A 25,768-nucleotide genomic window follows, 5' to 3' on the forward strand; every position below is an offset into this window, starting at 1 on the left:
GTAGGTCATATACTATGAATTTTGGGACTTTTATAAAACTCAGGGAAAAAAATAAAATGTCATTGAATTCTCTCACAAATGGATACAATGGCATAATATATGTGTTGGATAGAATATTCTTTAAAAAAAGGGATCGAAAAACGACTTATTCATTTCGATATTTTTTTTAGAGTTTTCGTGGGTTATAGACTATGAATTTTGAAGTTTTTCCAAAACTCGGTAAAAAAAATAAAACGTCATTGAATTATCGCCTAAACGCATCCACAGACACACTATATGTGTTGGATAGAAGATTCTTTAAATAAAAAGGACCTAAAAGCAACTTATTCATTTCGAAAGTTTTTTTTTTATAATTTTCGTGGGTTATATAGACTACGAATTTTGGGACTTTTTCAAAATTCGGGGAAAAAAATAAAATGTCACTGAATTCTCGCCTAAATTGATCCAAAGACATATTATATATGTTGGATAGAAGATTCTTTAAACAAACACTAAAATTGGCCAAAAACCAAAATATTGTCCCAAAACCCGACTTGAACCTTAATAACATCCTTAATCCCAAATAATTGGCCGAAAAACGTAAATTCGGCCCCAAAACGTAAATTCGGCAGAAAACCATAAAAACGACTACAAACACTAAAATTGGCCAAAAACCAAAATATTGTCCCAAAACCCGACTTGAACCTTCATAACGTCCCTAAACCCAAATAATTGGCCGAAAAACGTTAATTCGGCCAAAAAAAATCATAAAATCGACTACAAAAACGTAAATTCGGCAGAAAACCATAAAAACGACTACAAACACTAAAATTGGCCAAAAACCAAAATATTGTCCCAAAACCCGACTTGAACCTTAATAACGTCCCTAAACAAAAATAATTGGCCGAAAAACGTAAATTCGGCCTAAAAAAACAATAAAATCGACTACCAAAACGTAAATTCGGCAGAAAACCATAAAAACGACTACAAACACTAAAATTGGCCAAAAACCAAAATATTGTCCCAAAACCCGACTTGAACCTTAATAACGTCCCTAAACACAAATAATTGGCCGAAAAACGTAAATTCGGCCTAAAAAAACAATAAAATCGACTACCAAAACTTAAATTCGGCAGAAAACCATAAAAACGACTACAAACACTAAAATTGGCCAAAAACCAAAATATTGTCCCAAAACCCGACTTGAACCTTAATAACGTCCCTAATCCCAAATAATTGGCCGAAAAACGTAAATTCGGCCCCAAAACGTAAATTCGGCAGAAAACCATAAAAACGACTACAAACACTAAAATTGGCCAAAAACCAAAATATTGTCCCAAAACCCGACTTGAACTTTATAACGTCCCTAAACACAAATAATTGGCTGAAAAACGTAAATTCGGCCTAAAAAACAATAAAATCGACTACCAAAACTTAAATTCGGCAGAAAACCATAAAAACGACTACAAACACTAAAATTGGCCAAAATCCAAAATATTGTCCCAAAACCCGACTTGAACCTTAATAACATCCTTAATCCCAAATAATTGGCCGAAAAACGTAAATTCGGCCCCAAAACGTAAATTCGGCAGAAAACCATAAAAACGACTACAAACACTAAAATTGGCCAAAAACCAAAATATTGTCCCAAAACCCGACTTGAACCTTCATAACGTCCCTAAACCCAAATAATTGGCCGAAAAACGTTAATTCGGCCAAAAAAAAAACCATAAAATCGACTACAAAAACGTAAATTCGGCAGAAAACCATAAAAACGACTACAAACACTAAAATTGGCCAAAAACCAAAATATTGTCCCAAAACCCGACTTGAACCTTAATAACGTCCCTAAACAAAAATAATTGGCCGAAAAACGTAAATTCGGCCTAAAAAAACAATAAAATCGACTACCAAAACGTAAATTCGGCAGAAAACCATAAAAACGACTACAAACACTAAAATTGGCCAAAAACCAAAATATTGTCCCAAAACCCGACTTGAACCTTAATAACGTCCCTAAACCCAAATAATTGGCCGAAAAACGTAAATTCGGCCTAAAAAAACAATAAAATCGACTACCAAAACTCATTCATTTCAAACTCTGCTAAGTCCTTCAAGATACAAAACCCAACACACAATTCTTCAAGGTTTTCACAATCTATTTCTCTCACTGTTAGTAACAGAAGAGCACGTGATTCTTCTTTGGTTACATTTGTTGCACAGACAAGTGATTGGACTCAGGAAGAGAAAGAAGATGGAGCATGGGAGAATCAAGGTGAAACTGCTTGGGTTGGTGAAACTGAAACTGTTGAGAGTGATGGTGATGTTGGGAGATTTGAAGAATCTTCTGAAGATTTGAAGATTTTTGTTGGGAATTTGCCTTTTGATGTTGATAGTGAGAGATTGGCTGAGCTTTTTGAGCAGGCTGGGACTGTTGAAGTTGCTGAGGTTAGTTCTTATTTTTTTTTTTTTTAGGTTTTTATAAAAACCTTATCTTTATTTTTTTTGAGACATAAAAACCTTATCTTTTAGATTTCATAATTGTTGGATAATTGAGTTCATAGAAAATGTAAGAAAATAATAACAATTGACTGAACTCAAGTGGTTAATGACCTTTCGTTACGAATTAGTTTGCGAGACTTTACTTATCTTGTGGCCGAACTCTGGATTACCAGGGCCCTTTCTGGGAGAGGGTTAATACCAAATGAAAGAAAATATTTGAGAGAATAGCCTAGATTATGTTTAATTGTGTATTATTATTGATGTTATGTTGTAGTATTATCATGGTAGAGGATACTCTAAATTGTGGTTGAGGTTATGATGTGAAACTTGATGTTGTGGTTGCAATTGTGGTTGATATGTTGTTTTGTTGTAGAGAAATAGAAGACCTTTATTGTGTGGAGTGCAATGTGTAATGTGGCTCATGTGTTGTGAATTGTGATTTTCAGGTAATTTATAACAGGGAGACTGACCGTAGCCGTGGGTTTGGATTTGTAACAATGAGTACAGCTGAAGAAGTTGAGAGGGCTGTGAACAAGTTCAGTCGCTATGTAAGTTTTCCTCTTTATATTTTTGACTGTGTGATTGATTCAGTACTGAGAAGCAGGAAAATATCTCTATGAATATCGGAGAAAAAGAGATAATGGACTATTAGCGTAAAAGTATAAGCAAATGTATACATGGTAGTTGTCCATGATGTCTCTTATCATTTCAAGGGATGGAGTTCAAATTCCCTTGTGAATTGAGAATAGTATCACTTCAATTAAGGATAATTTTTATCCTACAAGCACTAATGAAGAGGAAGCTAAACATATCAATCAGATAGTTTGACAGTTTTCTTCTATTTAAAGTTGTAGTTTTTTTCGATCTCATTTCATCTTTTTATGAAAAAGAATGCCATTTGCATTGGTGCATTGCACAGCTTGTAACGGCCTCAAAATTGATGTTGTGCTGTATATATGAGAAGGCGAAAACATTATTAGATATTATGCAGTTGGTCTTTGTACATTGTTCTTGTTCTAATAATGCTTTGCTCTCATCATACTATAATGCTTAAAGATTCGAATGTTGGTCAGAAGTTGGTAAAAATGCTTAAACTAGAAGTATCACATTGTCTATGATTTGAATACTTGCTACAGTATCATTTTGTTTGATTATCCGGATACCTTTCAGCATGTACGAAAGTGTTTTGATGTTTTCTTTTTTCCAAACAAATGAATCCCGAAAAGTATCATGAAGGAATTCATGTGTTATTACTATTTCTCTCATTCGATCTAATTCATCCTTTGTGTGACAGGAATTAGATGGAAGATCATTGACTGTTAATAAGGCCGCTCCAAGAGGAGCACCACGGCCTGAGCGCCCACCACGTTCCTTTGATTCTGGTCCTCCTGGTCTAAGACTCTACGTTGGTAACTTGCCATGGGATGTTGACAATTCTAGCTTGGAACAACTTTTCAGCGAACATGGTAAGGTTCAGAATGCTCGGGTAGTCTATGACAGAGAGACCAGTCGATCACGTGGTTTTGGCTTTGTTACAATGGCGAGTGAGGATGATGTGAATGAAGCCATTGCTGCTCTTGACGGTCAGGTATGACAGAAATAATTTCTTACTTGTTCAACGGTAACATAACACGCGTTAGTAATTATATGTGCTTGGGTGATGTTTTTGAGACACTGTTGTGAAGAGGCGAATAATGTTTGAATCATTTCAAGGGCTAATGTGCGATTAATATTTTATATCGCAGGAATTTAACGGGAGGGCAATCAGAGTGAATGTTGCTGAGGAAAGACCCAGGCGCTAATGTTGCGAGAATTTTTCACTTTTAAAGTGAGTGTTGTTGCATGTTTGTTATTTAACAGCTAAGGATACAATTTCAATTTTTTCATTTTATTTTCAAATGTTCGTTTTTGGCAGCTGGTTTCATATTAGATTTTAATGTATTATCTTCCTACTTATAAAGTAAGTTCAAATTGTATTATTTTGAATGTCGCATAGCAGTTGAGTCGGCCAGATAATCGTTACAGCATTGAAATGTTGCAATAATCTTTTTATTTTTATCCTATGTTTTAAACTTTTTCTCGATATGGTAGTGTTTTTCCCCCCTTCTGCATACTCTACTTGCTCAATTTCAGCCTGTTTCTAGATCACACTTATTAAATTATGTGAATTCTGTGTGTTTCAACCAGATCACACACTCTATGTATTTATAATGTAGATACAATAAATACAAGGAAGCCCAGTTAGTTGGGGAGACTAGGACTATTAATAACTAAGGAAGCCCAGTTAGTTGGGGAGACTAGGACTATTAATAACTAATCTAGGAAGATGTAAAGTTCATAGAATATCTACATATTTTCTTTATTCTAACACTCCTCCTCAAGCTGAGCATACATGTCGTATGCACCAAGCTTGTTACAAATAGATTCAACCCGAGGTCCTCTAAGGGACTTAGTAAATATGTCAGCTAATTGATCATTTGAACCAACAAAATCAGTTACAATTTCTCCTGAAAGAACTTTATCTCGTACAAAGTGACAATCGATCTCTATATGTTTAGTTCTTTCATGAAAAACCGGGTTGGAGGCAATATGTAGTGCAGCTTGGTTGTCACAAATTAATTTCATTGTTTTTACATCTCCTAGTTTGAGTTGTTGGAGTAATTGTCTTAGCCACGTAAGTTCACAAGCTGCTGCAGCCATAGCACGATATTCTGCTTCTGCACTCGACCTTGCAACTATGTTTTGTTTCTTGCTCCGCCATGAGATCAAATTTCCTCCAATGAGGACACAATACCCTGAAGTAGATCTTCTGTCTGCTGGTGAACCTGCCCAATCAGCATCAGAATAACCCACAACTTGGGTGTTGCCCTTGTTTTCATAAAGTAATCCCTTACCCGGTGCACTCTTTATATACTTGAGAATGCGAATCACAGCGTTCCAATGGTCATCACATGGAGCATTTAGAAACTGGCTAACCACACTGACAGCAAAAGTAATGTCCGGTCTTGTCACTGTGAGGTAATTAAGTTTCCCAACTAGACGTCGATATCTACCAGGGTCTTTCAATGGCTCCCCCTGACCTGGTAGTAGCTTAACATTGGGATCCATGGGAGTGTCGCTAGGACGACAATCAAGCAATCCAGTTTCCTCAAGTATATCAAGAGCATATTTTCGCTGAGTAATAGCCACACCAGTTTTGGACTGAGCAACTTCAATCCCCAAAAAATATTTCAATGGTCCCAAGTCTTTAGTCTGAAAGTGTAAAGACAAATGTTGTTTCAACCGTTGGATTTCAGCCTCATCATTACCAGTGATGATGATATCATCGACATAAACAAGCAGGTAGAGGCAAGTAGTTGGGGAAGAATGCAAGAAGAAGACGGAGAAATCAGCTTCACATCTAGTCATGCCATACTCTTGGAGTACAGTACTAAACCTTCCAAACCAAGCTCGGGGAGATTGTTTCAAGCCATAAAGTGCTCGACGAAGCCGACAAACAAGGTGAGAAGCACCACTAACAGTGAATCCCGGTGGTTGTGCCATGTACACCTCCTCTTGTAATTCACCATGTAGGAAGGCATTTTTTATGTCCAATTGATGGAGTGGCCATTGATGCATAGCAGCTATGGCAAGAAAAAGGCGGACAGATGCAATCTTGGCAACGGGAGAGAAAGTATCTCCATAGTCAAGGCCGAAGATTTGTGTGTATCCTTTGGCCACGAGGCGAGCTTTTAAGCGGTCAATCTTTCCATTTGGCCCAACTTTAACTGTATAGACCCATCGACAACCCACTGTAGTTTTCCCACTGGGTAAGGGAACCAAATCCCAAGTACCATTGGAGTGCAAAGCAGCCATCTCATCAACCATAGCTTGTCGCCATCCAGGGTCAGACATAGCTTCACCTGTAGTTTTTGGAATAGACACAGAATCCAAAGAAACCACAAAAGCAGAATAGGATGGAGATAATCGATGATAATCTAAATGGCAAGCATAAATAGGATTAGGATTCCGAGATGATCTGTTACCTTTACGAAGAGCAATGGGTAGTTCCTGTGTCGGATGCGCAGTATGAGAGTCCGACGGAGTAGAGGATGAGTCTTGAGAAGCGGGTGGTGCACGTGGCCTTCGTTGATAGACGCGAAGGGGAGGTGTAAGGATAGGGGCAGGTGTGGGGATAGAGACAGGGGTGGGTGCAATGGGAAGAGTAAGGATCTCTGGACTAGAATCATTGGGCTCCTTAGGAGTAGAAGGAAAGAAGGGGCGAGTCTCAAAGAAGCTAACATCAGCAGAGACAATGTACCTCCGAAGATCTGGAGAATAGCATCGATAACCTTTCTGAAGACGAGAGTAGCCGAGGAAAAGACACTTGAGGGATTTTGCAGCAAGTTTATCTTTTCCAGGAGTAAGGTCGTGAACAAAGCATGTACACCCGAAGACGCGGAGTGGCAGAGAGTAAAGGTGTTGTTGGGGGAACAAGATGGAGTGTGGCACCTGGTTTTTGAGGACAGAGGAGGGCATGCGGTTGATTAAGTAGCAGGCTGTGAGTATTGCATCTCCCCAAAAACGAGGAGGAACATTATTATGAAGGAGCATGGTACGAGCCGTTTCAACTAAGTGTCGGTTCTTTCTCTCAGCGACACCATTTTGTTGAGGTGTATGAGCACATGATGTCTGATGGAGGATACCATGTGAAGCCAAAAAGGATTGAAAAGACGTAGACAAATATTCACGAGCATTATCACTTTGCAAGATTTTAATGTGGGTACCAAATTGTGTAGTTATTTCGGAGCAAAATGTTTTAAATATAGAGAAGACATCGGAACGATTTTTCATTAAAAATATCCAAGTGCATCTGGAAAAGTCATCAATAAAGGTAACAAAATATTGATAGCCTAAACATGAAGCAACACGACTAGGACCCCAAATATCAGAATGAACTAAAGCAAAAGGAGACGCAGCTCTTTTATTGATTCTGTCGGGAAAGAAACTCCTAGCATGTTTCCCAAATTGACACGACTCACACTCTAAGTTAGACACTTTTGATAAACTTGGAACCATAAGATGCAACTTCTGGAGGCTAGGATGACCCAATCGTTGGTGAACAATATGTGAAGACTCGACGGCTGAACAAGCAATTGGCAGTGTAGGTGTTGAGAGATAATATAAACCATGAGACTCATGCCTTACTCCAATCGTCGTCCCAGTACTTCGATCCTGCACAAGAACAGAACTATTAGCAAATGTAACAGAGTACGGTAGGGTGCGAGTGAGTTTACTGATGGATATTAAGTTAAATGGACAATCGGGAACATAGAGCACAGAGTCCAAAGAAAGTGTGGGTATGGGATTAGTTTGGCCAATGCCTTTACATTTAGTTTGTGATCCATTAGCCAAAGTAATACTAGGAAGTGTGTCTATATAAGTCAAATGCGAGAAAAGCAATTTGTTACCGGACATATGATCAGAGGCGCCTGAGTCAAGGATCCAAGGTCCAAGTGAAGAAGATTGTGAAACAAAAGCAATGGGATTACCATTCTGAGAAACAGAGGCAACCGGTGCAGTAGTTTGCATTTGTGCCTTCAGTTTGAGATACTCATTATACTCTGCGGTAGAAAGGGAGACTTGACCACCAGTGTTAGAGGCTTCAATTTGAGCAACATTCACAACTTTGGGCTGCAATTGATTAGCTTTTGTTCGGCACTCTGCTTCAATGTGGCCAATACGGTTGCAAAAGGTACAGCGGGATCGATGTCGATTATTTCCACGTCCTCCGCCTCTGCCACCTCGTTGATAGTAATTTGAGACAAGTGCAGTAGAGTCAACAGGCACATTGAGAGAAGTGGACACCGGAATAGCGGCTGGAGTATGAGCTGAGAGACGCAGTAGCTGCTCGCAAACAGTGTCGTATGACGGGACAGTAGCACTAGATAAAATTTGATTGCGAACTGAGTCAAGTTCTGGTGGAAGACCAGCAAGTGCTAACACCATAAAGAATTTTCCACGTTGTTCAGCATGTTTGTCGACATTATCAGTAAAAGGCATAAGTGCATCAAAATCAGCAATCAGACTATCAAGTTTCCCCACATAGCTTTGCATATCCATGTCATCTTTCTTCATGGAAATAAGATTAGAGACAACTTTATATAAACGATTGACATCGTTGGAATATGTCTTCTTTGCCTTTGCCCAAACATCGTAGCATGTCTTAAATGAACGAAACTGGGCTTGAAGTTTTGCATCAATTGAGTACCAAAGGACACTACAGAGGGAGGCATCAACCTGTTTCCAACTTGGTTGATCCTTGGTAGGGACATTCTTGTACTGTTTGAGCAAATGGTCCTGACGACCTTGTCCTTCAAACCAAAGTTCAACGGCAGCAGCCCAACCTGCATAATTGGCAGCACCTACCAATTTTTCGCAAGGAATCAGAGGAGGGGTAGTGAAACTGAGACTAGAAGAGGAAGCAGCAGCAGGTCCAGATGCAGACATGATGATCTATGTGATGTGAGAGAAGAAAATTGGCAGAAAAAATTCCAAAAAGATGGAAAAAAAAAAAAAAAAAAAAAAAAAAAAACCTCGTAATATGACAGAGAGGGGCCTGCAGTGGTCGACGCCGGAGAATTGCGTGGCGGTAGGTGGTGATGGACAGTGGTGGGTCACACTGAAACAAGACCAACTGGTTATTATAGCACAGTTGGAAGGATAATATGTTTACTGTAACATCCTAGGTCCTAGAAAGAACCACTACTACTGATACCATATTAAATTATGTGAATTCTGTGTGTTTCAACCAGATCACACACTCTATGTATTTATAATGTAGATACAATAAATACAAGGAAGCCCAGTTAGTTGGGGAGACTAGGACTATTAATAACTAAGGAAGCCCAGTTAGTTGGGGAGACTAGGACTATTAATAACTATTCTAGGAAGATGTAAAGTTCATAGAATATCTACATATTTTCTTTATTCTAACAACACTGATGCAGTAGTGTTTTGGATGTGTGTTAGATATAAAATTATTCTAAGTTTGTGTAACCCTTTGTAACATTGCTGAAGCCTCCAGCAAAAGATCATTACCATTCATAACTAATTTACTTTCATTATATTAACAATAAGAACCAATTAGTTTTGAATGGTAACGATCTTTTACAAAAGAGTCTACTTAACACACAAACCTAAAGAAAGAATCATTTCTAACAATTCTTATTCAATATGCTTCCGCATCAGCATATGATCGAGAAGGGTCCTAGAACGGAGGAAATAGAGTATACAGTAGGGAAACAATCAACTATCGTGAGAGAAAAACTTAAAACATAATAAAATTAAATGAGATTATTACATCACTATAATAAGCTGTAAAAAAAAACTTCGAAAGCGTTCAATTAGCACCGGAGCTGTCATTGAGTAAGGCTAATAAAGCCTTTATTTCGCCCTTTGGGACGATTATCCTGCATATAAGGTGGTTTCAACTTTTTCACTCTACCTATAATTTTATTCTACTATCTTCATAAAAGGATTTGTCATTGATATTTGTTAGTTAAAAAAATTGACATTTTGCAAAATCATCTTAATCCCTACTATTTATATTATCTAGCTGACTATAGTAAACAATTTTTCCATTCAAAGTAAACAACTGGAAAACAGAACTAATGTCAATTCAGTCAATGTCTTGGATCAGTTGTGCCCTAAAATCAGAATTTACCTCATTAACTCTATGAATTAGCTAAAATCAGAGGCTCACCTTGTTGAACTCTTGATTGTTCTCTCCACATACAATTCAAGATGCAATGCCAACTTTTTCCTTTCTTTCAATGGTATAGGTCAAGTGCACCCTAAATCAAGCTATTGTTTTAAAAATAGAATTACACCATACTTTGGTATTGTAGACTTTTTAATGTCAAGTTTCATCTAATACTTACAAAATTAGCTTAAAAAACCAAACATGTGCATAATGCAAAAAAATTGGTATCTATTTCTGAAAAGTTTTTTTTTTTGGTATCCGAAAATTGGTTTTAAAGTGAGCTTATATTCGACGTTGGTGTAAAACTAATTTTTGAACAATGAATCAGTAAATTCTATTTATTTACCAGATCATGCACCGATGGTGTAACAAAAAAAAATCATGCAATAAAATTGAAAGGCAGGAACCACCCAAAGTGAATATATCACTGCAAAGGATCTGCACTCCATACATATATGTGTATCAAATTTTCAGCAACTACAAAATGTAACTGTAAAGAGTAGCAGTTACTCCATTGTCCAACTATATCTCCATTGTGTACTTGGAGAGTTTTAGTCAAAAATGGTTAACTGAAACTATATCTTAAACCAAAAATAGAACAACTATTATACATAAACCATAACCTCAAATACCAATGCTGTCACTATCACCATAACCACATTTTACTGTTTCATCTTTTTGACCATGGCATCTTCTTCATTGTAGTATCTATTATCTCCACGTTTAATTTGTCAATAATTCCAAGACAAAATCCTCGCCCACTTGTTACCATATTTTCTCAATATAAAAATCTAAGATAGTATCAGAATCTCTCCAAAATTTGTTAGGCCATCTGCTATTAGGTTCCTACTATTGAGTCACTCGCCACTTATATTCATGCAGCAAGTCCCAATAGTACTGGGCGTGAGGAGTATGTTAAGAAATCTCATACGGATGTGAGAAATCTCAATCCTTATCTTACAAACCATTTTTATAAGAATGAGTTAAGTCCAATATAAAAATCTAAGAGTGATGTTTCTTTTTTTTACTTCTCTCAACATTGATTCAGCTACCATAAATCATGGTTACTCTCTCAACATTCACTCTTGTACAACAAAACCAAATTTCCAATTATCTCAAATTCTGTTAAGCTCTTCAAGCTACAAAACCCATCATCATCATCATCATCACTTGAACATCTTGTTAAAAAGACTTTTGACACAAAGAACCGATTAACCCATCGGTTTGATATCATTGTTGGATCATGCGGGGATCCACGGATCATCAGATTGAACCTTGAACAATAATTTATTATGATCATGACATGATATCTACATTATTTTGTTTTTATTGTTTAAAATCTAGTTGTCAATAATTATTCCAAGAAAAAAATCCTCCCGCTTGTTGAATCAATTCAATTATTATGTACATTTCTGCACCTTATCCACAACACAACTTGTTGGGTCATGAGGGGATCCGAGGATCATCAAATTGAATCTTGAACAACCATATAAGTGAATATTTGACATCACATCTTAACCCAAAACCTTAAGACATCAAGTTTATGGTTTCTCTCCCTTATAAAGTGTTTAACATCCACTTAAAATATCAAAATATCATCAAGGCAATTATATAATGTTGCTCTTCTCTCAACACTAATTAAGCTACCATGTCTATCACGATGGCACAATCATGCCTACTCTTTCAACATTCACTCTTATACACCAAAACCAAATTTCCAATTATCTCAAATTCTGTTAAGCCCTTCAAGCTACAAAACCCATCATCATTTAACAATAATTCTTCAACATTTTCGTGCTCTCTCCCTCTCACTAGTAGGAGAAGAACCCGCCATTCTTCTTTTCTCACATTTGCTGGTGATGAAGGGAATTCCGAGGATCCATATAAGAGTTTGAATGTCTTCATTAGTAATTTGCCTGATGGTCTTAGGCTTGGGAAATTGTCTATGCTTTTTGAGGAGGTTGGGATTGTAGATGGTGCTTCGGTGAGTCCTTATCTTTTCGTTTTCATAACATATTGTCTAAATTTGCCTGATGGTCTTAGACTTTGGACATTGCCTCTAAGACCTTTATTGCCGCGCGGCCACAATTTATAATGTGCTCTTGTGTTGTGATTATTTCAGCTAAATGCTGGTAATGTTGATGGAAAAAGTTTTGCAAGTGTAACTATGAGTACAGTTGAAGAAGTTGAGAAGGCTATCGAGAAATTCAATGGCTATGTAAGTTTTCATGTTTATATCTTTTAGTGTGCATTGATTAATAAGATATAAGAATTCAAAAGTTAGACATATCAATCAGATAGTTTAACAGTTTTCTTCTATTTTGAGTTTTGTATTATTTCATCTAATTCATCCTTTTTGTGACAGGTATTAAATGGAAAATTGTTGACAGTTAGTAGGGAGAAACCAAAGCCTCGTCGTGCCTATTATAGTGCCCATTTTTATATCAGCGTTAGCAACTTGCCGAAGGATGTTGACAGTGGTCGCTTGGAGGAAATTTTCAGCAAATATGGTCGGGTTTATAATGTTCGGATAGACTATAACGAACAGTTGGATGAATCAACTGGCTATCTTACAATGACCAATGAGACTCAAATGAATAATGCCATTGCTGCTCTTGACGGTCAGGTAAGGCACAAGTGATTTCTTACAGCGTCATCGATCATTGGTAACATAACATGTTTGAATCATTAAAGGAACTAAATGTTTGATTAATTTTTTAAATTGCAGAGCTTGGACGGGAAGGTATTCAGATTGTTTGTTGAAACTTTAGAGACCAAGAAATGAGTGCATGAAATTTTCACTTTCAAAGTGAGTTGACGATTTCATATTAGATTTGCATATTTAATTGTTATTAACTAATGCAAATTATTTTTTAATTGTATGTGGAAACTGTAACAGAAGGTATTGTTGATGAGAAAAAATCATGGTATTTGAGTATTTGGTTGAAGCTGTGTAATTGATGGTATTGTAATTTTGATATTTGTTTGCACGGATTTTAATCCTATTTCGTTTAATTTTCTATTTTCTGATTGTATTTATTTGAGTATCCTCTCACTTGTTGAATATTAAATTTCAGTATAAAAATCACGTTTTCAAATAACCAATGCAATTATTTATGGAATAGTTATTACATAATAAATCTATTTTTTTATTTTTTATTTTGGTGTAAGAAAATAAAACTAACACGAACTATACAAATTCTTACAGAATGTATATGGCGTTTGGTACAGATGACCACAAATATCTGAAAGTATCAGCCACCCTAATTCAGGATTTTGCTTCCACTTTGCTACCCTTATTCCCCTTTAAGTTGAGCTTCCTTGCTAGTGAGAGGCACATATCGAAAGGCGCCGGTTCCCTTCTTACCGACAGCACACCTACGTGCTGGCACTCAATTAGTAGCGCTGGCACGTCACTTGGCTCCTCGGCAGAGGTTTATAATATATATGTTTGAATCATTACAGAGGGACAGACATTTGAATGAAAATTCAATTTTCGTTAGTGAAAACTTATCAATTAACTTAAAAATTTATTTATTTGCATAAGTTATTTTTCATAAGTTTAAAAATAAGTTAATTTAAATAGACTCTTATATTATATGGGATTGATTTTTTATATTGCAGAGCTTGAACGGAGCCAAATTGTTTGTTTATTCGTTAAAGGATGAACGGTTTCGCCGCTATAAAGTAATGAGCGCAGGAAATTTACATATTTAATTGGTATTATTAACTTATGTTCACATGAAAATGATTATGTTATGATTCCAACTCAAAGAATTTTAATGTTTATTGTTGATTTGATTGATAATTGTGTTGTGTATTAACTTTTTTGTGCTATAAGACATTTTTTTCCTTTGCAAATTAGGTATCTTCCGCTCATAATTATAGAAACTAATTTCTTAAGTCTTGTGGGAATCAAATGGACGGTAAACTCTCTTTATTTTGTTACATGTCTAAGTCAGGGACCAACGAACCCAGAACCTTGAAAGTGTTTTATTGCTACTAACTTCTTTATTTTGTTGAAACTTTGTAACAAATGGTATTTTTTAATGGGAATAAAATGGTTTATATATGATTCTCGTTTAATTTTCCAATTTTTGATTGTATTTGAGTATTTTTCATTATAACAAAAACCCCAGAAAGCTAACCAAAAAAATACCTGCTACAGAAACATCACACCAATTCACAGCAACAAGCACAAAGATGGCTCCCAACTCATACATTTCACAAGGGTATGTGACCCTGTCAAAAAAGCCCTGGCAAATAACCATATTTCTTGTAGTGCACATCTTCACGAGAACAATATAATTTCTTAGAATTTTAGGGAAGAGTATGTAAGACTTATGTGTGTAGAATTATTTTTAGAAGCCTTAGAATTGGTGAGATTAGTGGAGTAATAAATATTTTCATTTTTTGAACTAGTCGCATGCGCAAGTCTTGAGTTTGTGTATGCAAAAAAAATTGTGTCATGTCTCCTATACACGAGAAGTTTCCATGTCTTAAGTCTCGCATGCACAAAGTTTGCATATTTTTTATTCATGCTTTATGTGACTTCACATACGCAATGTCGAAAACTTACGTGCGCGAAACAATGAAAGTAGAGTTTTCTGAAGTGTTATGCCAAAATTCAATTACATTCACTTCCACCGAAATTTCTTCACAAAGTTTCTTTATAAGAGTTCTCATTTTTCTGAAAACTAGAAGGTTAATTAAAAAAAAAACTCCAACTTCTTTTTTTGAAAAAAAAAAAAAAAAACTCTTTCTTCTACTCTCTTATTTTCACACCTTTGAAACTTGTTGAAACCACCATTGTTACTCATCAATCCTTGGTCATGGAAAATTCTCTAATTGTCAAATACACCCATCACAGCATCTATTCCACCTCATATTTTCCATTGATAAGATTTTTTCTTTCTGTTTGAATGTCAAGTTCTTGAACAATACACACTTTGTGAACCTAAATCTTTGTGTTATGAATTCCTCAATTCCATCTTAATCTCCACGTTTTCTATGATCAGCCTAACATCTTTGTCTTGGTCCATACCATATGTTGCGCTAGACCCACCAGCTCTTCCACCTCTAGAAACTGTTTCTTGCACAATCATTTATTAATTAGTACTAATATTATGATCATGATATGATATCTGCATTATTTTGTTTTTATCGTTTAATTTGTCAATAGTTCCAAGACAAAATCCTCCCACTTGTTGAATCAATTCAATTATGTACATTTCTGCACCTTATCCACAACACAAAATATTGGGTCAAGAGGAGATACGAGAATTATCACATTGAACGATCATATAAGTGAGTTTGACACTACATGTTAATCCAAAATCTTATGATATTAAGTTTATGGATCATCTCACTTATAAAGTGCTTCAAAAAAATTTAACTTATAAAGTGTTCAACTACTTTTACATTCAATGTGAGATTCAACTCACACGGAAGCTTTTTCATCAGTTGCACCACAAGTTGGGGATCCATCAACGGGACACACCACTTGAATATCTTGTTAAAAAGATTTTTGACACAAAGAACCGATTAAACCATCGATTTTGATACCATTGTTGGATTGGATCATGAGGGGATCCAGGGATCATCAGATTGAACCTTGAACAATAATTTATTATGATCATGATATGATATCTACATTGTTTTGTTTTTATTGTTTAAAATCTAGCTGTCAATAATTATTCCAAGAAAAAATCCTCCCACTTGTTGAATCAATTCAATTATTATGTACATTTCTGTACCTTATCCACAACACAACTTGTTGGGTCATGAGGGGATCCGAGGATCATCAAATTGAACCTTGAACAACCGCATAAGTGAATATTTGACATCACATCTTAAACCAAAACCTTAAGACATCAAGTTTATGGTTTCTCTCACTTATAAAGTGTTCAACATCCACTTTTTCATCCAATATGAAACTCAACTCACACTTAAAATATCAAAATATCATCAAGGCAATTATATAATGTTCCTCTTCTCTCAACACTCATTAAGCTACCATGTCTATCACGATGGCACAATCATGCCTACTCTCTCAACATTCACTCTTATACACCAAAACCAAATTTCCAATTATCTCAAATTCTGTTAAGCCCTTCAAGCTACAAAACCCATCATCATTTAACAATAATTCTTCAACATTTTCGCGCTCTCTCCCTCTCACTAGTAGGAGAAAAACCCGCCATTCTTCTTTTCTCACATTTGCTGGTGATGAAGGGAATTCCGAGGATCCATATAAAAGTTTGAATGTCTTCATTAGTAATTTGCCTGATGGTCTTAGGCTTGGGAAATTGTCTATGCTTTTTGAGGAGGTTGGGATTGTAGATGGTGCTTTGGTGAGTCCTTATCTTTTCGTTTTCATTATTAAGATAAAATGTTTTGAGTTTATATTATTTAGTATGTTTTTCATATTTTGTTTTGTTTGACAAACTCACAATGCTTCTTGTTAACGCATCGTGAGTTTGAGGGTAGGTGTTAAGATAATAAGTTGTTGGGCTTTATATTATTGGCTCATTAGGTTTATAGTCCATTAGGTTTTGCTATATAATCTCTTGTAACTCTGTTTTATCAAGTAATGCAATTCTAATTTTATGTAACCCTAGTTGCCTCCTTTGTTATTCTTAGTTTGTATCTTTGATTCTAACATGGTATCAAGAGCAAGGTTCAATCCACCTTGAACTCTTTGTCAGTTTCGTTGTTTAGTTCCCAAAAAATTTGGGAATGTGTTTGCTTTGCTCTTTGAGGATTGATTGTTGTTGTGCTTATGCTGGAGATCGGAAGGTTGTCTCTTTTATTGTGCTTGTTATTTTGTTGCGGACATCTTATAGATTTGATGGTAGCTTCCTCTGTTTTTCTCCAATAAGGTTTGGTCTCTGTGACTTCCGCGTAGAAAAGAATTTACTTGTAATTTGGATCTGAAGGTTGTGGTTTTGTTTATACGGATTAGATTTGCAATTAGATTAAGAAGATAACATATTGCATTGTTTGATAGTTGTTATTTGTTGAAGGTTGTCGTTTCACTATTTCTTGTCTTTGCAATTGAACTATAAAGGTAACATACAGATTTGTTTGATTGTTTGTATTGGTTCGTGGGGTCTTATGTCATTAGAGGGATGGTTGTTGGTTTGTTTGTTTTTCATGGTGGAGTAGCGTTTGTGTTTGTGAGACGCCTTTCCATGCCTCTGGTATGTTTTAGTGTTTGGTTCCTCTTCTTATGTTTGATTTCGTTTGTCTCAGTTTGATTTGGCTTTGTTGGTTTGGTTCCATTAATTTGGAGTTTTGTTTGGTGAGTTAAAATATTGCTCACAATTTGTTTGTTTGGTGGGTCAAATGCTCATAATTTGGTTGTTTGGTGAGTGAGTTCTCACAATTTGGGTTCTTCTGATTGATTTTCTATCTATTGGTCTCTTCTGATTGATTGCTTCTCCCCTTTTGATTCTTCTTTGTTTGATTGGTATTCTGAATTCTCCCTTATTGCTTCTTCTGTTCATTTGGTTCTCTCTCTATTTGATTGTCTCTCTCTATTCATTCTTCTGATTGATTGCATTTATCTCTCCATTGTTTCTTCTAATTGATTGCATTGCACTTCTCTCTGTCAATTCTTCTGTTTGATTGCTTCTCTCTAATGATTTCTTCCGTGTGATTGTTTCTTTCTAATGATTTCGCTTCTCATTGATGATGGTTTTGTCTGGATTCTATCTGATTGCTTCTCCCTGTTGATTTTCTTATGTCTGATTGCTTCTCTCTCTGATGAATTCTCTTATGTTGGATTGCTCCCCTCTGTCTGTTCTACTATTTTGGTTGTTTCTCTTTCTATTGACTGATTCTTCTATTTGGTGATTTAGTTCACTTTGGATTGGAACAATTTGGTTTGGTAAAGTTTGGATTTGGTTAGCTTGGACTGAATTGGATAAAATGGATGTTAGCTTGGTTTGATTTGATTCTCCTCTCTATCTCTGAAGGTTCCTCTTTTGGTACTATCTGTGGCTCTTGGTTATGATATTAGTTGATTTAGTTTAATTTTATGAGTTAATTTTGTAACAAGCTTAAAAGCTTAGTAAGCTTTAGCTTGAGGGGTAGTATTAAGATAAAATTTTTGAGTTTATATTATTTAGTATGTTTTTCGTATTTTGTTTTGTTTGACAAACTCACAATGCTTCTTGTTAACGCATCGTGAGTTTGAGGGTAGGTGTTAAGATAATAAGTTGTTGGGCTTTATATTATTGGCCCATTAGGTTTATAGTCCATTAGGTTTTGCTATATAATCTCTTGTAACTCTGTTTTATCAAGTAATGCAATTCTAATTTTATGTAACCCTAGTTGCCTCCTTTGTTATTCTTAGTTTGTATCTTTGATTCTAACATTCATAACATATTGTCTAAATTTGCCTGATGGTCTTAGACTTTGGACATTGCCTCTAAGACCTTTATTGCCGCGCGGCCACAATTTATAATGTGCTCTTGTGTTGTGATTATTTCAGCTAAATGCTGGTAATGTTGATGGAAAAAGTTTTGCAAGTGTAACTATGAGTACAGTTGAAGAAGTTGAGAAGGCTATCGAGAAATTCAATGGCTATGTAAGTTTTCATGTTTATATCTTTTAGTGTGCATTGATTAATAAGATATAAGAATTCAAAAGTTAGACATATCAATCAGATAGTTTAACAGTTTTCTTCTATTTTGAGTTTTGTATTATTTCATCTAATTCATCCTTTTTGTGACAGGTATTAAATGGAAAATTGTTGACAGTTAGTAGGGAGAAACCAAAGCCTCGTCGTGCCTATTATAGGGCCCATTTTTATATCAGCGTTAGCAACTTGCCGAAGGATGTTGACAGTGGTCGCTTGAAGGAAATTTTCAGCAAATATGGTCGGGTTTATGAAGTTCGGATTGACTATAACGAACGGTTGGATGAATCAACTGGGTCTCTTATAATGATCAATGAGACTCAAATGAATAATGCCATTGCTGCTCTTGACGGTCAGGTAAGGCACAAGTGATTTCTTAGCGCGTCATCGATCATTGGTAAATGTTTGATTAATTTTTTATATTGCAGAACTTGGACGGGAAGGTAATCAGATTGTTTGTTGAAACTTTAGAGACCATGTAATGAGTGCATGAAATTTTCACTTTCAAAGTGAGTTGATTTCATATTAGATTTGCATATTTAATTGTTATTAACTAATGCAAATTATTTTTTAATTGTATGTGGAAGCTGTTTTATTGTTACTAACTTCTTTATTTGGTTGAAACACTGTAACAATGGTATTGCTGATGAGAAAAAAATGATGGTATTTGAGAAAAAATTATTGAGTATTTGAAACTGTGTAATGATTTATCGTTTAATTTTCTAATTTCTGACTGTATTTGAGTATTTCATTATCGGTATTAGGCATCATTGTAATTTTGATATTTGTTTGCACGAATTTTAATCCTATTTCTTTTGATTTTCTAATTTATTTTTTTTTTTCGCCACCAGTTTAATCTGGTTCGGGGGTCAGTTCTGGTATCAAGTGGTTCCAGTCCCCTCTCGATTGTCGTTGCGGGGGATCGAACCGTGGTCATCCCTACCAGGTTCAGCGCCAATCACCACTGAACCAACTATCGATCGGTTGATTTTCTAATTTCTGATTGTATTTATTTGAGTATCTCCCACTTGTTGAATATTAAATTTCAGTATAAAAATCACTTTAGACTTAAAAGCTACAAATTTGAATCAATTCTAAAAGTAGAATCAATTTTATTGAAAAACAACCAAATATGTCAAAATTAATTTTACATCTTCATATTCAATTATGAAAGCTCCAAAGTCCAAACACCAAACCAAATATAGGCTTAATATTGTTGTAATGCGGCGAGTGTGAATTAAAATTCAGACAACAATATGAATATGCACTTAATAATTTATGAAACAAACATTGAGTACATCTTAAACCATAAATAGAGCAACTACCAATGGTGTCACTATCTCCATCTCCATCTATAGTCTCCACCACCTCCTCTATCACCATCATCACATTTTACTCTCCCATCTTTTTCTCCATAGCATCATCTTCATTTTAGAAATCAATTATCTCCACCTCCTTCTTAATCTCCACGTTTTCCATGATCAGACTAAAATTGGTGTCTTGGCCCCAGAACATGATATCTGCATTATTTTTGTTTTTACTGTTTAATTTGTCAATAATTCCGAGACAAAAATCCTCCCACTTGTTGAATCAAGTCAATTATTTACATATCTACTATTATCCACAAACAATCATAGTTTCCCAATATAAAAATCTAAGATGTATCTGAGGCTCTCCAAAATTTGTTAGGAGGCTATCAGGTTTATGCTATTGAGCCACTCACCACTTCATGCAGCAAGCCTAATAGTGTTGGGCATGAGGAGTGTGTTAAGAAATATCACATCGAATATAAGATGACCTAATGTGTGAATTTATAAAGTAAATGCAATCTTCATCTTACAAGTCGGATTTATAAGAATAAATTCAGTTCAATATAAAAACCTAAGAGTAAATTTCTCAATAAATCTAAGAGTAAATTCACAACAATATCTATTATCTCCACCTCCTTCTTAATCTCCGCGTTTTCCATGATCAGACTAAAATCGGTGTCTTGCTATCTGCATTATTTTTGTTTTTATTGTATAATTTCTCAATAATTCTAAGACAAAAATCCTTCCACTTGTTGAATCAAGTCAATTATGTACATATCTACTATTATATATCCACAAACAATCGTAGTTTCTCAATATAAAAATTTAAGATGTATCTAAGACTCTCCAAAATTTGGTAGGCCACATGCTATCAAGTTTCTGCTATTGAGCCACTCACCACTTATATTCATGCCGCAAGCTTAATAGTGTCGGGCGTGAGGAGTGTGTTAAGAAATATCACATCGGATGTAAGATGACCTAATGTGTAAATTTATAAAGTACAGGCAATCCTTATCTTATAAGAGGGTTTTATAAGAATGAATTAAGTTTAATATGAAAATCTAAGAGTGATGTTCCTTTCTTCTACTTCTCTCAACATTCATTAGGTTACCATGTCTCTCACAATGGCAGAATCATGGTTACTCTCTCAACATTCACTCTTGTACACCAAAACCAAATTTCCAATTATCTCAAATTCTATTAAGCCAAGCTACAAAACCCATCATCATCATGTAACAATAATTTTTCAATAATTCTAACTACTGGAAGGAGAAGAACCCGCCATTCTTCTTTTCTCACATTTGCTGTTGATGAATTTGGGAATATCGAGAAGGATCCAAATTTGAAAATTTGAACGGTTTCGCCACTAAAAAATAATGAGTGCGGGAAACTTTCAACTTTCAAAGTGAGTGTTGCCTGATTTCTTTCTTAATTTTTAATGGCTGAATATACAATTTCATTTTTTTAATGTTCCTTTTTGGCAGTTTGGTTTCATATTAGATTTGCATATTTAATTGGTACTATTAACGTATGTTCACATGAAAATGATTATGTTATGATTCCAACTCAAAGAATTTTAATGTTCATTGTTGATTTGATTGATAATTGTGTTATGTATTAACTTTTTTGAGACATTTTTTTTCCTTGGTAAATCAGATATTTTCTGCGCGCAACTATAGAGACTAATTTCTTAAGTCTTGTGGGAATCAAATATACGGCAAACTCTTTTTATTTTGTTACATGCCTAAGTCAGGGATCAACGAACACAGAACCTTAGAAGTGTTTTATTGCTACTAACTTCTTTATTTTGTTGAAACTTTGTAACAATGGTATTTTTTAATGGGAATAAAATGATTTATATATGATTCTCATTTAATTTTCCAATTTTTGATTGTATTTGAGTATTTTCATTATAACAAAAACCCCAGAAAGCTAACAAAAAAAATAACTGCTACAGAAACAGCAACACCAGTTCACAGCAACAAGCACAAAGATGGCTCCCAACTCCATCTGTAAAACGAACACTGAGATATGTTATCGATATCCGTCCCACATCTTTACGACAACAATTTAATTTCTTCAATAACCAAAGCAGTGTCTTCCACTCGATCCATAAAGATTTTTCGATTTCTAGTATTCCAAATAGACCACACGACAGCAAGCGAAACCAACCACAAACCTTTTATAACTACAAACCTTTTATAACTTTCTTGTTAGAAACACAGCCACTCAATATATCAAACATTTGCCAAATATTAAAAGGAAAATCACAATGGAGATTCGTAAATGGTTAGCAGTTTCGACCTTCCAACACACAACACACACAGTCCATGGACTGACCTGGAGGTAAAATTGATCGACGCGCTAAATTTGTCTTAGTCGGCAGTCAATTATGTAACATCTTCCAAGCAAATGCAGTGACTTTCGAAGGCGCAACACTTTTCCAAATATTTTGAAATAAACGAATCTGCCACCTCCAAATCCAATTTCAAGTTAGAATTAACTCTGGAGGCAAAAGCAATTTTACTTCAAAGCAATCAAACATGTCAAAATCAATTTTACACCTCCAAAATCAACTCTCCAAACGTGACGTGTGACGTGTCACACATCACAACGATATCAATAGCACTTAAGAATTCATGAAACAAGCATCTGAGTACTTGGATATTTACCAATGCTATATCTTAAACCAAATATAGAACAACTATTATACATAAACCATAACCTCAATTATATATACCAATGCTGTCACTATCTTAATCTCCACGTTTTCCGCCATGTTCAGACTAAAATCTGTGTCTTGGCCCCATAGATGTATTATTATGATCATGAAATAATAATGATATATGGTATCTGCATTATTTTTGTTTTTATTATTTAATCTGTCAATAATTCCAAGACAAAATCCTCCCACTTGAATCAAGTCAATTATATAACCTTTCTACTCTTATCCACAAACAATCATAATTTTGTGATGTTCCTTTCTTCTTCTTCTTCTTCTTTTCTTAAGATTCATTCAGCTACCATGTCTATCACAATGGCAGAATCATGGTTACTCTCTCAGCATTCACTCTTGTACACCAAAACCAAATTTCCAATTATCTCAAATTCTGTTAAGCCCTTCAAGCTACAAAACCTATCATCATGTAACAAGAATTCTTCAACGTTTTCGCCCTCTCTCCCTCTAACTACTAGAAGGAGAAGAACCCGCCATTCTTCTCTTCTCACATTTGCCGTTGGTGCAGTTGGAAATTCATCTCAAGATTTGAAGATTTTCATCGGAAATTTAACTTCTGATATTAATGTTGACAAATTAACCGCGCTTTTTGGCCAGGCGGGGATTGTAGTGCATGCTGAGGCGAGTAGTCCTTATCTTTTTTTATTTCATAACATAAAATTTATTGTGTTATTATTCATGGCTAAATGGCTAATAAATTTGATCCTTGGACCTCAATTTGTAATGCGGCTACTGTCTTGTGATTTCAGGTAATTTATACTTGGGATATAAACCAAAGGTTCGGATGTGTAACCATGAGTACTATCGACGAAGTTGAGAAGGCTGTTAACAAGTTCGACGGCTATGTAAGTATTCCTGTTTATACTTATGATAAAATGTTGTAGCGGAATTAATTGTTTTGGATGTAATTCATCCTTAATTTGTGTGACAGGAATTAAATGGAAAATTGTTGACAGTTAGTACTACGGATGATCCAAGAAAAGCACAGCCTGATCTTCCATCGCGTCCACATGCATTCGTTACAGTGTCTACGTTAATAGCTTGACGCGGGAAATTGACAATGCTCGCTTAGAGGAAATTTTCAGCAAATATGGTAAGGTGGAGAGTGTTGAGATAGTCCGCGACAAAGTGACCGGTCAAACACGTGGTTTTGGCTTTGTTACAATGTCGAATGAGACTGATATGAAAAATGCCATTGCTGGTCTGCACAAAAAGATGGTAAGACACAAGTGATTTCTTACAGCTTAAATTGATCATAGGTAACATAATTAACATGCATGGTAATTAAAAGTGCTGAACTGAAGCAACAATATTATTAGCTAGCTATAAGGTTTATATAATATGTTTGAATCATTAGCAGGACTATATGTCTGATGATTAATTTTGTATATTGCAGGACATGGGAGACAGAAAATTGATGGTTTCTGAGTTACCACGTAACTTGTAATGAATGGAAGAAATTTTGACTTTAAAAGTCAGTGTTGTGTGATTTTTATTTTTTTTAATGGCTGAAGATACAATTTCAATTTACTATTTTAAAATATTTCTATTTTTATATTAGATTTGATTGTACCAAAAAAGAAAAAAGATTTACATATTTTAATGTTATTTGGTTATTAGTTATGTTCACATGAAAATGAAAGTTATGATTTCAAGTGTAGGGATTTTCATTTCTCCTTGAGAAATTTCTTCATTTTTTTCTCTCTCAATACAAGATCATTTTCAAAATTCCACCTGCAATAATGATTTATTGTAAAAATATATTTATTTAATAGAGACGTATAATATGGATATCCTATCTAAAGATGAAATATACTATTGAAAAAAAAAACGATTATTATTCTAAAATATTTTATATACTAAAACGACAACTATTTAGAATGAATTGAGTAGATAAGATGCACTCTTAAATCAGAGTTTACTTACCTCGGCTTGAATTGACTAAAATTAAAGACTCAGTTCATTAAACACTAATGATTATTCTTTCCACACATAAAGTCCAAGACGCGGTCACTTATAAAATGACCAGAGGAGTACTATCAACTATGGTATGGTTACTAGACGTTAGCTCTTTTCAATCAAATGTATTGACCCTTTTCCCTTGAATGCAATTTAGCATGTAACACTTCAAATTTATCATGTGAGTTCTTAGAATTTTAGGGAAGGGTGTGTAGGACTTATGTGTGTAGAATTATTTTTAGAAGCCTTAGAATTGGTGAGATTAGTGGAGTAATAAATATTTTCATTTTTTGAACTAGTCAGCGTGCGCAAGTCTTGAGTTTGTGTATGCAAAAAAATTTGTGTCATGTCTCCCATACACGAGAAGTTTCCATGTCTTAAGTCTCGCATGCACAAAGTTTCAATATTTTTTATTCATGTCTTATGTGACTTCACATACGCGATGTCGAAAACTTACGTGCGCGAAACAACGAAAGTAGAGTTTTCTGAAGTGTTGTGCCAAAATTCAATTACATTCACTTCCACCGAGATTTCTTCACAAATTTCTTTATAAGAGTTCTCATTTTCCTGGATACCTGAGGGTTAATTAAAAAAAAAAAACTTTAACTTCTTTTTTTGACAAAAAAATAAAAACTCAAACTTCTACTCTCTTATTTTCACACCTTTGAAACTTATTGAAACCACCATTGTTACTCATCAATCCTTGGTCATGGAAAATTCTCTAATTGTCAAATACACCCATCACAGCATCTATTCCACCTCATATTTTCCATTGATAAGATTTTTTCTTTCTGTTTGAAATTTGAATGTCAAGTTCTTGAACAATACTCACTTTGTGAACCTAAATCTTTCTGTTATGAATTCCTCAACTCCATCTTAATCTCCACGTTTTC

General features: G+C 35.0%; 4 protein-coding genes and 1 long non-coding RNA gene across 8 annotated transcripts; all 5 read left to right on the top strand.

Annotated features, from left to right (window-relative positions):
- Positions 1 to 2,049: 2,049 nt before the first annotated feature.
- LOC123889706 (28 kDa ribonucleoprotein, chloroplastic-like) lies at positions 2,050 to 4,464 on the top strand (the record flags this gene model as incomplete). The annotated part of the gene is made up of 4 exons (XM_045939169.1): positions 2,050 to 2,427; positions 2,928 to 3,029; positions 3,776 to 4,069; positions 4,227 to 4,464. Coding segments are annotated over 4 exons (831 nt in total), but the record flags the coding sequence as incomplete, so codon positions are not given.
- Positions 4,465 to 11,870: 7,406 nt separating this feature from the next.
- On the top strand, positions 11,871 to 13,607 carry LOC123920832 (RNA-binding protein CP31B, chloroplastic-like). Of its 2 annotated transcripts, XM_045973165.1 has the most exons (5): positions 11,871 to 12,209; positions 12,348 to 12,443; positions 12,591 to 12,851; positions 12,954 to 13,034; positions 13,434 to 13,607. In XM_045973165.1, exons 1-4 carry the CDS (start codon positions 11,874 to 11,876, stop codon positions 13,008 to 13,010), a joined length of 750 nt encoding a protein of 249 aa, XP_045829121.1. In that variant the 5' UTR covers positions 11,871 to 11,873; the 3' UTR covers positions 13,011 to 13,034; positions 13,434 to 13,607. The 2 variants fall into 2 exon arrangements, with proteins under 2 accessions (XP_045829121.1, XP_045829114.1); XM_045973158.1 differs by lacking the exon at positions 13,434 to 13,607 and having other exon boundaries at positions 12,954 to 13,213.
- A 2,598-nt stretch (positions 13,608 to 16,205) lies between these two features.
- On the top strand, positions 16,206 to 19,947 carry LOC123920838 (RNA-binding protein CP31B, chloroplastic-like). Its single transcript, XM_045973166.1, has 5 exons — positions 16,206 to 16,578; positions 18,723 to 18,818; positions 18,966 to 19,226; positions 19,298 to 19,378; positions 19,721 to 19,947. The coding sequence occupies exons 1-4, from the start codon at positions 16,243 to 16,245 to the stop codon at positions 19,349 to 19,351; spliced, it is 747 nt and encodes a 248-aa protein (XP_045829122.1). The 5' UTR covers positions 16,206 to 16,242; the 3' UTR covers positions 19,352 to 19,378; positions 19,721 to 19,947.
- On the top strand, positions 16,585 to 18,556 carry LOC123920868. The gene is made up of 2 exons (XR_006813819.1): positions 16,585 to 17,106; positions 18,088 to 18,556. It is a non-coding gene; the product is annotated as an uncharacterized LOC123920868 (long non-coding RNA).
- A 134-nt stretch (positions 19,948 to 20,081) lies between the features above and the next one.
- Positions 20,082 to 24,475, top strand: LOC123920845 (31 kDa ribonucleoprotein, chloroplastic-like). 3 transcript variants are annotated; one of them, XM_045973188.1, is made up of 5 exons: positions 20,082 to 21,374; positions 23,282 to 23,537; positions 23,666 to 23,761; positions 23,848 to 24,134; positions 24,313 to 24,475. In XM_045973188.1, exons 1-4 carry the CDS (start codon positions 21,292 to 21,294, stop codon positions 23,959 to 23,961), a joined length of 549 nt encoding a protein of 182 aa, XP_045829144.1. In that variant the 5' UTR covers positions 20,082 to 21,291; the 3' UTR covers positions 23,962 to 24,134; positions 24,313 to 24,475. The 3 variants fall into 3 exon arrangements, with proteins under 3 accessions (XP_045829144.1, XP_045829131.1, XP_045829139.1); XM_045973175.1 differs by lacking the exon at positions 20,082 to 21,374 and having other exon boundaries at positions 23,093 to 23,537; positions 24,313 to 24,471; XM_045973183.1 differs by lacking the exons at positions 20,082 to 21,374; positions 24,313 to 24,475 and having other exon boundaries at positions 23,093 to 23,537; positions 23,848 to 24,287.
- The last annotated feature ends 1,293 nt before the right edge of the window (positions 24,476 to 25,768 follow it).

This window comes from Trifolium pratense, linkage group LG1 (genome assembly GCF_020283565.1).
Source record: "Trifolium pratense cultivar HEN17-A07 linkage group LG1, ARS_RC_1.1, whole genome shotgun sequence".
In the NCBI taxonomy this organism is placed as follows: Eukaryota; Viridiplantae; Streptophyta; class Magnoliopsida; order Fabales; family Fabaceae; genus Trifolium; species Trifolium pratense.

What these genes read in the sequence shown, in the direction of transcription:
- LOC123920845 (XM_045973175.1), top strand. Translation starts at nt 23,154, where the DNA reads ATGTTCCTTTCTTCTTCTTCTTCTTCTTTTCTTAAGATTCATTCAGCT. An exon ending in GGATTGTAGTGCATGCTGAG is followed by an intron (nt 23,538 to 23,665) that starts GCGAGTAGTCCT and finishes TTGTGATTTCAG; the next exon opens with GTAATTTATACTTGGGATAT. An exon ending in TTAACAAGTTCGACGGCTAT is followed by an intron (nt 23,762 to 23,847) that starts GTAAGTATTCCT and finishes TTTGTGTGACAG; the next exon opens with GAATTAAATGGAAAATTGTT.
- LOC123920838 (XM_045973166.1), top strand. Translation starts at nt 16,243, where the DNA reads ATGTCTATCACGATGGCACAATCATGCCTACTCTCTCAACATTCACTC. An exon ending in GGATTGTAGATGGTGCTTTG is followed by an intron (nt 16,579 to 18,722) that starts GTGAGTCCTTAT and finishes TGATTATTTCAG; the next exon opens with CTAAATGCTGGTAATGTTGA. An exon ending in TCGAGAAATTCAATGGCTAT is followed by an intron (nt 18,819 to 18,965) that starts GTAAGTTTTCAT and finishes TTTTTGTGACAG; the next exon opens with GTATTAAATGGAAAATTGTT.
- LOC123920832 (XM_045973165.1), top strand. Translation starts at nt 11,874, where the DNA reads ATGTCTATCACGATGGCACAATCATGCCTACTCTTTCAACATTCACTC. An exon ending in GGATTGTAGATGGTGCTTCG is followed by an intron (nt 12,210 to 12,347) that starts GTGAGTCCTTAT and finishes TGATTATTTCAG; the next exon opens with CTAAATGCTGGTAATGTTGA. An exon ending in TTGCTGCTCTTGACGGTCAG is followed by an intron (nt 12,852 to 12,953) that starts GTAAGGCACAAG and finishes TTTAAATTGCAG; the next exon opens with AGCTTGGACGGGAAGGTATT.